At 36.7% G+C, this 12,086-nt stretch overlaps 1 protein-coding gene across 5 annotated transcripts in view; it reads left to right on the top strand.

Annotated features, from left to right (window-relative positions):
* Pak3 (p21 (RAC1) activated kinase 3) overlaps window positions 1-12,086 on the top strand; it is an 87,998-nt gene that overhangs the window by 34,472 nt on the left and 41,440 nt on the right. For 4 of the 5 annotated variants that reach the window (XM_042690049.1, XM_042690048.1, XM_042690047.1 and 1 more), the window contains 2 exons: window positions 3,266-3,397; window positions 4,570-4,735. In XM_042690049.1, the coding sequence (XP_042545983.1) occupies window positions 3,266-3,397; window positions 4,570-4,735 (298 nt within the window). The remainder of the gene's footprint in view (window positions 1-3,265; window positions 3,398-4,569; window positions 4,736-12,086) is intronic. The other variant, XM_042690050.1, reaches the window with a different exon arrangement.

Here is a 12,086-nt window from a genome sequence, read left to right as displayed (position 1 = left end):
GTTAAATACTACCTTCTGTGGTCCAATGAGTGGCATTATAGATGTGTTAAAAATAACTAATTTTGGTAAGACAAAAACATGCCTTACTCACTATCCATCCATCTGTATTTTTACAAGTTTAGAAATATGACACATAATAGTTCTCAGTATGGAAAGAGGAGTATAGCCATTCACTTCCCCAAAGACCACTACAAAACTTACTAAGCAAAGCTAAGTTTATTGAACTTATACCAGTAAGAAACAGTGACATCTAACACGTGTTTTGGACAAGGAAAGTCAATGGTGAATATAAGATTAGAAGGTTCAATTTATTTGACTTTATAACAGATTTTGCAACACATGGAATGGACTAACCTTTGCAATATTATACAAAAATAGTTTTGAATTGGTGAACACAACAAGGTCAACGTTTTTAAGTAAGTTTTAGTAAACAAATTGCTTAGTAAACAAATTAATAAGCAAATTGTTACTTTGCTTGGTTTGTAGAAACCTTTCGGAAACAAGTATTCTGTAAACTAAGTAACTAAGTTGTATTTGCTTGTTCTCAGTATTGTTTAGAAGAGAACATGAAGCAAGATCAATGTGGTCAAAGTACATTATATACCTGTACAAAAATAGGAAAATGAAACCTATTGATGTTGTTTTAAGTGAGGATTAGGAAGGGTGAAATAGGGGTGCATTTGATCCAGGTACATTGTATGCATGTATGGAATTATCACAATTAAGCCCCATGTACAAGCATTTTATGCTAATGAAAATATAAGTAAAAATTATAGTAATATATGTTTTTCCCAACACTATTGATCACAGGATAAAGTATGCCAGTCCCAGTGTATTTTTTCACAGAAGAAATTATGTAAATTTCAGTTTTCAGAACCAAAGTTTGATGTGTTAGATGGATTGCTATGGAGTTGATGCTCCATGACCTAACCACAATGTAAAATATATTGTACTCTGAAATCCTCACATTCTTTCCTGCGATCCAACAACAAGCAGGACTGTGTTTGAGTCAAGGTGAACAGAAATATCTGTCTTTCTCTCCTGTGTCCGGGTTTGAATTCAGAGCCTTGTGCTTTCACTTGGCTTGCCTTTTCAGCTTGTTTTCTCACATCTGGTGCTCTAGTAATTTGAGCTATGCCCCAAGCCCAGCTTTTTAATGGTTAATTTAGAGTGAGTCTTGTGGACTTTTCTGCTCAGCCTGGCTTTGAACAACTGTCCTCCAGTTCTCAGCCTCCTTCATAGCTAGGATTATAGGTGTGAGCCACTGACATCTAGCTTAAATTGGAGTATTTTGGGCAGTACTGAGGTTTCATATTAATTTTAATGATAGATTTTATTTAACCCAATATATTTAAAATATTATCATTCAACACATCAATAAAAGCATCATTAAAAGCCAGAGACCTGTGGTTTATGCCTGTAATCTTAGCTATGAAGGAGACTACGATCAAAAAATTGCAGTTCAAAGTTAGCCTGGAGAGGAAAGTGCATAAGACTCTTTTTTTTTCTTTTCTTTTTTTTTTTTTTATTGTGAACATACCGACTCTTATCTCTACTTAAACACCAAAAAGCTGGAACTGGACCTGTAACTGAAGTTGTAGACACTAACCTTGACCAAAAAAAGCTCAGGGACAGTGCCCAGGCCCTGAGTCCACACCCCTGGACCAATACACACACACACACACACACACACACACACACACAATGACAATTTGGGCAATGGTGGCTCATGCCTGAAATCCTAGCTACTCAGGAGGCTGAGATCGAAGGATGGTGGTTCAAAGCCAGGTTTATAGGCAGGAACTTCTGTGAGAATCATATCTACAATTAACCACCAGAAAACCTGAAGTGGGGCTGTGGCTCAAGTGGTAGAGCACTAGCCTTGAGCTGGGTAGCTCAGGGACAATGCCCAGGGCCAGAGTTCAAGCCCCATGACCGACACACACACACACACACACACACACACACACACACACACACACACATACACACAAAAGCACTGACAAAATATTTTACAATATTCGTATCAAGTATATGATATATATATACATATATATTACACAATACATCTCAACTCAGTCAAATTGGATCTTACATGTTCAATAGCCTTATGCGGCTACTATCTGTCATGTATCAGATCTACATAGTGGTTCATGGTTTTGAAATGTGAGCATGCATCAGGATCACCTGTAAGGCTTGTTATAATACAGATTACTGGGCCCCACTTCCAGAGTTTCTGATTCCTAGGTCTTGGTGGAGCCTGACAATTTGCATTTCTAACAAGTTTCTTGATGATGCTGATGATGCTGATCTGGGAGCCATACTTTGAGAACCATGACCATAGTTCTTTCAAAATCCACCTTTGGAACCATTTGGCCCCTGCATTAACATGAATAATCAAGAATGGAACCTAGGTACTGTGGTTATTATTGTTGCTTGTGGTATTACTGCAGTTTATGAATCATTGCCAGTCACTATTAACGTATTGGTTAATATTGAACAATCATTTAGAGATAGGCATTCTATAGATCTTAATATGCACACTGCATGAGTGCTTCTTTCCAGAAAGCTGAACAGGAAAGAAACATTGATTGGCTTTCTTGTTCTTAGTTATTGAAGAGCTGTAGTAATACTTTATTAATAGTTATACTCTGATCTTTAGGTAAAATGTAACCCTTTTCAAATTGGCAATCTGTCAGTCATACATTTATGATCTACTTAGTGTGTATTTAGAGTTTAATGCCATTTAAGTTGATTTTAATACATGAATTCATTAATTTTCAAAAACATTTAAGTGTATTTTTCCTTTTTGGAAAATTGTATTTATTTTGAAATTATCTTTGTATAGTTGTATAAAAGGTCTTAATTCCACAAGTCAATTTATGGATACAATGCATAATTCATTGTATATATATTATATATACATAAATTTGACTTGTGGAATTAAAATCTATTTTGGAATTAAAACCTTTTATACAATGGTCAAACCGATCAGTTTGAGTTTTAAATAGGATAGCACACTGCTTTGAGCTCACTGAAAAACAAAAACAATAATATAGACTTCATGATCCTTTCAACTATATGAATTTATGTCTGAATGTAAGCACATCTGTGCCACAAAGATGTAAATGGTTTGGCTCATTTATAAAATGTGTGTTTTCCTCCTATCTACCCCTACATGATTAAGTATTCATTTCTATTCTCTTATACTGAAGAAATACCATGAGGAGTTAATACCTGGTCTTTAACCTTTTTTTGTTCTAAGAGTACAAAAACAGCATCAGAGCCTCCTTTGGCTCCTCCTGTATCTGAAGAGGAAGATGAAGAAGAGGAGGAAGAAGAAGATGACAATGAGCCCCCACCAGTTATTGCACCAAGACCAGAGCATACAAAATCGGTAAATTATAGTGAATATGTCCAAATAACTGAAAAGATATCCTTAGGAATGTGGCATCAATATACAGTTAATTTACTAGTACCTATCGCATCGCTTATACTTACATTTCCAGAAGTAGGCTATAAGATACTACCCTTGTTTTTTTTTGTTTTTTGTTTTTTGTTTTTTGTCGATCATGGGGCTTGAACTCTGGGCTTGGGCATTGTCCTTGCACTCATCAACGCAAGGCAAGCGCTCTACAGCTTGAGCCACAGCACCACTTCCGGTTTTCTAGTGCGTTATTGGAGATAAGAGTCTTATGGACTTTCCTGCCCCGGCTGGCTTTGAACCGTGATCCTCAGATCTCAGCCTCCTGAGTAGCTAAGATTATAGCCGTGAGCTACTGGAGCCTGGCACTAACCTTGTTTTGAGGCTGATATTTGAAGGTACAAGATTATCATATTAAATAATTTGATCATGCCAAAAATAACATATAAATATTAAGTTATAAAGCTGAAGAAATTAAAATACAGCAGGAGCCAGGCACCAGTGGCTTATGCCTGTAATCCTAGCTACTCAGGAGCCTGAAATCTGAGCATCAAGGTTCAAAGCCAACCCAGTCTGGACTGGGGACTTAGCTCAAGTAGTAGAGCTGTGCCTTGGTGTGAGGCCCTGAGTTCAAGTCCCAGTTCAGCCAAAAACAAAACAATAAAATCCAAAGCCAACCCAGGCAGGAAAGTCTGTGAGACTCTTATCTTCCAGAAAACTGGAAATAGCGTGTTGTGGCTCAAGTGGTAGAGCATTTGCCTTGAGCTAAAGAGCTCAAGTACAGTGCCCAGGCCCAGAATTCAAGCACCACAACTCACAAAATAAATAAATAAACAAATAAATAAATAAAATACGGAAGGAAATCCATATGAACCAGGGATGAGAGTTGTACAGGAAGAGGCACCAAGATCAGAGTTACATAGGAATCCCAATATGATCCAAGTTCATGACATGTATTGATGGGAATATCACAATGAATCCCTTGTATAATTAATTAAAAAATACTAGCTCACAAGATATTTTAGTGATAATAACTTGTCTTTTAAAAAATAACTGGAATGTCAATTACTTTATGCCATACGTTTTCCTTGTTTTCATTGTAGAACTTTGGGGATGTTTTTTGTCGTTTCCTTTTTGTCTTTTAGATCTATACTCGTTCTGTGGTTGAATCCATTGCTTCACCAGCAGCACCAAATAAAGAAGTTACACCACCATCTGCTGAGAATGCCAATTCCAGTACTTTGTATAGAAATACAGATCGGCAAAGGAAAAAATCCAAGATGACAGATGAGGAGATTCTAGAGAAACTAAGTGAGTGTTTTGTATCATGTTCTCCATGAGAAGAGGGTTTCTCATAAAGCATTTACAAAGAGTACTGAACATTTAGAAGCATGAGTCTGCTTGTATGAACTAGGATTCATGAAGTCATGAGATTGAAAAGGTTGATACTTGCTGTATATACCACACCACTTCCACCCTCATTCTTCTCAATTGGCAGAAGCTAACTATTTTTATTTGGAAAAAAATCAGTTAAAGTTTAAAAAAACTTGAAAAAAACACATTAAGTAGTAAATTTTGTTTGAAAGCCATACACCAGTGGTTACGTCTATAATTATAGCTACTCAGGAGGCTGAGATCTGAAGATTCTGGATCAAACCTGCCTCATCAGCAAAGTCCATGAAACACTAATATCCAATTAACCACCAAAAAAAACAAGTGATGCCTTGGATCAAGTGATAAAGCAAGCACTAGTCTTGACCAGAAAAATCAAAGAGACAGTGAGCACCCTTAATTCAGGCCCCAGTATTAGGACATAAATAAATAAATAAATAAACAACCACCACAGGTCATGTAGATTTTTCTCTCCATTTAGGAACATTTCTGTATGAGCAGAGAGTCAGAGCCAGCTAATGCAAACAACTTCCTTCTAAAATATCACTAGCAACTTGCTTTGTGCACACACTTTTGCCTCAGTTTGACAAAATTCTCAATATTTAGGTAGTTTTCTAAATCACGACGATTAAAAAATAGGTTCTCTGCTAAAAAGAGTCAGAGATCTGAAAATAATATTTATTAAATTCATAACAATGGGTCCCCAATTTGACAAATTCCAAACCATTCTTCAAAACCCGGGGGACGGCGGGGAGAGGAAAAGTGTGGGAGGTGGGGGAGAGAAGGGATAGTGGGACAAGAACAAAGAAGGAAGAGAAGGGGTAACAATGATCGTCAAGTAATGTACTCATTGCCTTACTCATGTAACTGTAACCCCTCTGTACAGCATCTTAATAATAATAATAAAAGAAAGCAGAGAAAAAAAGAAGAAAAAAAGTGTTCAAAAGATTCCTGATTGGAAAAGCCTACCTTGCCTCTCCCAAACTGAAGTGAGAGTCCCTATTCTTTACTATGCTTATCATAGTATAATTCATACTGAATTAGACTACTTCCTTTACCAGACCATAATCTTCTCAAGGGCAAGGACTGAGTTGTTTTTGTCCTCCAATAGTCCAACTCCTATTAAATCCCTGCTTTGTAAATGCACCCCACAACTGACAGATGAATAGGTGAATAAAAATTGAGCAAGCAAACATGTCTTTACTATACAAGAAATTCGATTGACACAATGGAAAGTTAATTTCCTATTCCCATTTTCTTTGTAAAATAGGATTTTAGGGAAAGGGAAAAAACAAATTGTTTAAATAGGGATACCGGTGGACCCATTGCAACAATGAGATATACAAGTCGTTATGTCAAAAAACGAACTTTACAACTTTGGCAGGGGGGTGGGTTATGGGTGGGGGGGGGCGAGATATGGGAAAGGATAGGAAGGGGAAACAATGGAGGAAGCAACAGTGCTTGATAAGAAATGTACTCATTATCTTGCCCATGTAGTTGTAACTCCTCTGTACGGTATTTTCATAATAAAAAATTTAAAAATAGGATTTTATAGCATGATACAATAAAACAATAAATGCTTTAATGTATTCAGCAGTAAGCCATAGGGAGAGTCTAAAGAGGTCATGGTTGGGCCATTTTGCCCTCCAAGGGACATTTGACTGTATCTGGAGGGAGTTGTATTGTCATAATTCAAACAGTGCTACTGGCATTGAATGGATAGAATCTAGTGATACTTCCAAACATCCTACAATGCTCAGGGATACTCCCCTCCTCTCCAAAAATGTATATTTAGCTCAAAATGTCATGATTCTGAGTTGAAATATTTTGAGCTAGAAGTATATGGAAAAGGAAAGACTGGGTCATAGCTGTCAATCAGTCCTCACAACTGCAATTGCTAGATGTTAGTGTACTCACTTTACTGTACATGATTAATTATACTTCTAGCATAATTCTAGTACCAAACCTTTACTGTATAGCAACCACAATAATTTCTATCTACTGAGCAGTTTCTGATCTGGCCCCTTTATATACTTTATCAGTATTAATTTTCTCAGTAATGCCTTGTAATAGATATGAATATCCTCATTTTACAAATCACTGAAGGTAACGTTTCAAAAGCTTCAGTGATGGAGTTACCAGACTAACTAGTGGTAAAGTCAGGGTTTAACTTCTTACACGTGAGGATTCAAAGCTTACGTGCCTCCATTACTCATTTTCTTCTGTGTATCCCAGATATTTATGTATAACGTGGAAAGAAGAATGTCACCAATTTGTCTGAATTATTTGTTCAGTTACTCGAGAATTGCCTCAGTTTCTCCATTTGTTCTGTACATGTAGACATAATCTATGAGATGATATTAGGGTTTGAATTCAAACAGCTCTGCTTTAGTAAAAATGACTGATAACCTGTTACCTATTTCCAGTCTCAATAAATATTGCATAATGACATTGTATTTATACCTTTTTCTGTTAGGTGAAAAGCAAATGTTATATGTATGGGACCAAATCCTGCTTTGCTTGCAAACTATAATAGTGTTGAGCAATCTAAGAGGAGAAGGCTAAATTTGATTATTTTTTAAGTCAAGAATTGTGCTCTACTATGTTGGATTTTATCCTAAGGGCTAGAGAGAATACACTTCCCTCTGGCCAGTGGGCCATCTGTGACTACTGACTAAATTGTAGATCTTGGCAGGGAGAACCTGCAGAGAAATAAGGAAGTAGACACTTCACTGTCATCCTCACGCTTTCTGTGCCTTCTCTCTAGCACTTATACACAGGAGTGACCTTAGACAAGTCAGTTTACTTCACTGAGCCTCAATTTCTTACCTGTGAAATGGGGATATATTAGAATTCTGTATGTAATTGATTTTAACGTACTTTAATATCCAGTTAAGAGGACAAGGATTAGAGTCAAAAATAGCAAAATTCAAATTGCAGATCCTTTCCTGGTAACTGTATAATGTTTCCCATTTATTTAATTTCAGAGATTTTATTTCTTCATCCAAAACCCTGAATTAATAATAGCATGAACTAAACAGCAATATGACAAACAAAAAAATAGTTTTGGTAAAATAAAGCTCAGCAAATGCATGTAGCACCTAATAGGTACTCAAAAAATGGTAGTCATTTTGGTATGAATGTAAAGCCTTAGTAAGGTAACACAATAGGATAAGTTTTGACATGAGTATAACTAAATCTAAGTAAAAGGCACAGGCAAGTAGTGGGTCATTAGGCAAGTCATTTGCAAAATAGAAAATTATCATGCTATTTTTACAAGATGAGTAGTCATATTTTTTATAGTACAAATAGTAAGGACAGAGTCTTACAAAGGGATAGAATTTTTGATACTAAAACTTCATTGATGTAGTCCCTGGAGAAAAGTGACTGAGGACCTTGGAGTTAGGAATGCCATTGGACCTCAAGGTACAAATAGAAGAGCCTGTGCTAAGGAGTGGAAGAAGGCAGACAAGTAGAGGAATGTCCAGCAACTAACAGCTAAGGGAGCCCACTCTCCATGCATGAAGAAAAGGAAATGGCTGCCTCTATTTAATTGTGCTCATATTGATTTTCAGTGATCTGATTGCTAGGAGGTGGGTAGCCCACAGATACAGCAGAACATTAATCTTCCACATAGATATGACCATTGGCACCAGCCCAAGGCATCATGAATAGATGATATGAACAGATCGTTTTTCAGGTTTTTTTTCTTTTTTTTCATTTTTCATTTTTACACACATAAACAACCTGGGTTGGGCTTACTCATTGTGGTCTACCTGGCTTTGCTGGAAAATATGTGTTAGTGAGAAATTGTGAAAGGGGCTATCACCACAATTTTATAATGTAGTAAATTTATCTTCATGCTCCCTCTTCTAGGGCCCCATATTACATAGTCCTCATCCCTCCTCTCTAAACTCTTCTTCCCAATTTACCACCAGACCGAACTGATATTAATTGAATTCTTGTGCTTTTGCTCAAAAATTGAAACCTTCATTATACTGAAGGGATAATCTTTTAATGGTGAGAGTTCAGCTAAGTGTGTCAGAAAATATATTCATGGGCTTTTCTTTTTTTTAAATTTTATTGGCAAGGTGATGTTCAGAGGGGTTACAGTTACATAAGTAAGGTAGTGAGTGCATTTCTTGAACTTGTTGCCCCCTCCCTCATTTTTCTCCCACATTCCCTCCCCTTCAACCCCCATAATCTGTACAGTTCATTTCCAACATATTGTCTTGTGAGTATTGTTGTTGGTTTGCCCTTTGTCCTTTGTCTCACCATTTTGTTGTTCCCCTTCCCTTCCCTAAGTCAAATAAATGTATATATAATACCCAGGGTACCAAAATCAAATACAGTAACAACAGGGGATAAACCATAGGAAAAAGAAAAACACACAAAAGAAAAAAGAAATCGCATACATTAAAATCACATACATTAAAAAGGACAACAACAAACAAAAACCTGACACCAAAACCACAACCACAACTCTATTTTCACATACAAGAATTTCATGATTTTTTTAATGTCTTGGATTTTAAGATGATTAAAATGTTTGTCTTTCCACTTTGATTTGGTTATTTTCCTCCTTTTCTTCATATTATGTTACAAGGTTTACTTTGTTGTAATTTATAGATACAACTTATCATGGCTCTGATGAATGAGATCACTTTAAAAGCTTGTTTTGTGATGAAATTGTAAATAAGGCCTATTCTGTACACTTACCTAACATCAGTAGATGGCAGCACTCTCCTGTGAAGGAGTGGGTGTGGGAACACCATTTTAATTGAAGAGCAGTTAAATTCAGAAACTGAATCTCACCAAAATGGTCGTCTTTTGCAAATCATTGTGAAAGATTTATTTCCAGGATTTTTTTTAATTCTACATACCATGTAAATAATGGGTGAATGATTTACTACCATAAAGCTTCATTAACTGAAGCCCACCAAATGGGATTGGTCATAATTCAGAAAGTGGCTTGGGCTGAAGATTATTTGCTTTTGATCAGTCTGTGGAAAAAGAGTTTGCTCAGCAACTTAATGGTAAAACTAAAACTTTCTTGGAAAACTATAAACTGCTTTATAGTTTCAAGTGGCTTTATAATTGTCATTTTATTTTTAAAATACCATTAATCACTAACTTGAAGAAGAATTATTTTTGGTGATCTAAGAACTGTTAGATAATTTGAAAACTAAAACCTAGCAACTTAGAAAATTGCTAAGTTGGTTACATTCTGTAGATATAGTTTAAATAAAATATGGCCTTCTGTTCATATTAAACCATGGGAGCATTTACAAAGGGAAATGCCTAATTTTGTTTGTTTAACAAACATTTACTGAGTTACTGACTATCCTATACATTTCATGCTGAGCAGTGTGTAAAGAGGCATTGAGGACACAGAGGTGTATAAGACCTGGATCCTGTCTTTATGACACAGTCTAAAATGGGTTGCCAATAGGCAAAGATCTGATCCAGTAAGGACAAAAACTAGAAGAGCTCCAAAGAGAGAAGGAGGAAAAGTATAACATTACAGAGTAGTTGCCAACTTTATTCAAAAGGATCAGGGAAGGCTTCCTAGGAGAGGCAGCATCTAAGTTGAGGTGTGTTTGGTGTGGGGGTGGGGGGTGGGGGAGGTGGGGGGGGGTACTGCGGCTTGAACTCAGAATCTAGGTGCTGCCCCTTAGCTTTGTTAATCTAGACTGGTGCTCAACAACTTGAGCCACAGCTATTCTTCCAGCTTTTTGGTGGTTAATTGGAGATGAGTCTCCTAGACTTTCCTGACCAGACTGGTATTAAGCTGTGATCATCAGATCTCAGAGTTCTAAGTAGGAAGGATTGCAATGAGCCACTGATGGTCAATTCTAAACTGAGTTTTGAAACATGAAAACCTGGGATATACACTAGGAAAGACATTCCTGTATGAGAATGGCATGTAAAGAGGTCTTTAATGCCATGCCACGAGTGTCTCTGTGATTGTGTCCTGTGTCTTGTTGATATTGTTTTTGTTATTTCTTTCCTCTTCAGCATGTTTCCTAGCTGTGTTATGTGTATTTGCGTGCTGCAGGCCTTTGTAACAACTGGAGGCCAGCAGCCTATTAACTGTATAATAAAGACTCTTGCAGGAACTGTAACTTTTCACTGCTGTTAAATAATCAAGAAACTCATAAACTGTTTAACAGAAGCTGATCATGAATTCAAATTAGTTTTTTAGTCAGAACATCAGGTTCTAGTGATGAAAGAAACAAGCAGGAGCGAGATCATGAGGAAACTTGCATTTCATGACAAGAACTTTGATCTCATATTACGGGCCCATTCTGAACTAGAGAGAAACAAACGATCTGGTCATCTGGTCAGTGTATACTTAGAGCATCCTGGGAGAGGTGTAGAGCCATCAAGGACAGCAGTGGAAATAAGAATTTCAGTTAGGTGACTTTTAGAAGAGCTCTGAAAAATGATGATAAAAGACCCACTAAAGCAGCAGAAAAAGGAAGTGACAGATTCAAAAGCATTTTAGGACCTGTAATCCCAGCTATTGAGGAGGCCAAGATCTGAGGATCATGGTTTATAGCCCCCAAAAAGCCAGAAGTGGCCATCCCAAGTAGTAGAGCACCAGTCTTAAGCAAAAAAGCTAAGGGAACTCATTGCCCAGGCCCTGAGTTCAAACCCCAGTTCTATCACACACATGCACAAAAATCAGAATAAATAGAGATCCAGGAGTCAGTAGACAGCTGCCAGTGGGGACTAAAAGTAAGGGACAAGTCAATGATAACCCTTACATTTCTGCCCAGGCTATGTAATGAACAAATTGACAGTACCAATGACTGAGATAGGAAATACAAAAGAAAAACTACAACTCAGAAGTTAGCTAAGTATTATTTAACAAAACTGAACAATGAAGATTCCTCAACAACCTGACTGAAACATATTTTGTTGATTATCTTTGTCAAGGTACACTGTCTATTATTGGGTCTTAATTAAATTGTTGTTTTCCTACCATCCCAGATCAATGTATCATTTAGTAAGGTGTACTAATTGTAGTATACTGTATAGCATTTGAATACAAATTTTCTTGTTCTTGTTCACTTCCTTAACAACTGCTGCTGCTATAAGCACCAAATTAAAGAAACAAATATACTAGTCTAAAAAAGCATGTATGTTTTATTAGAGGGCTCAAAGAAGACTTCACAAAGGTGGATGATTTGAAGTTACATTTAGATGATAATTAGGAAATTGTGAGTTAGAAAAGGGAATGGGAAAAAAGCACTTGCAAAGATGC

Source organism: Dipodomys spectabilis, unplaced genomic scaffold (genome assembly GCF_019054845.1).
Source record: "Dipodomys spectabilis isolate Male_0828 unplaced genomic scaffold, ASM1905484v1 ptg000132l, whole genome shotgun sequence".
Lineage (NCBI taxonomy): Eukaryota > Metazoa > Chordata > Mammalia > Rodentia > Heteromyidae > Dipodomys > Dipodomys spectabilis.
This window is presented reverse-complemented; position numbering and strand designations above follow the sequence as displayed.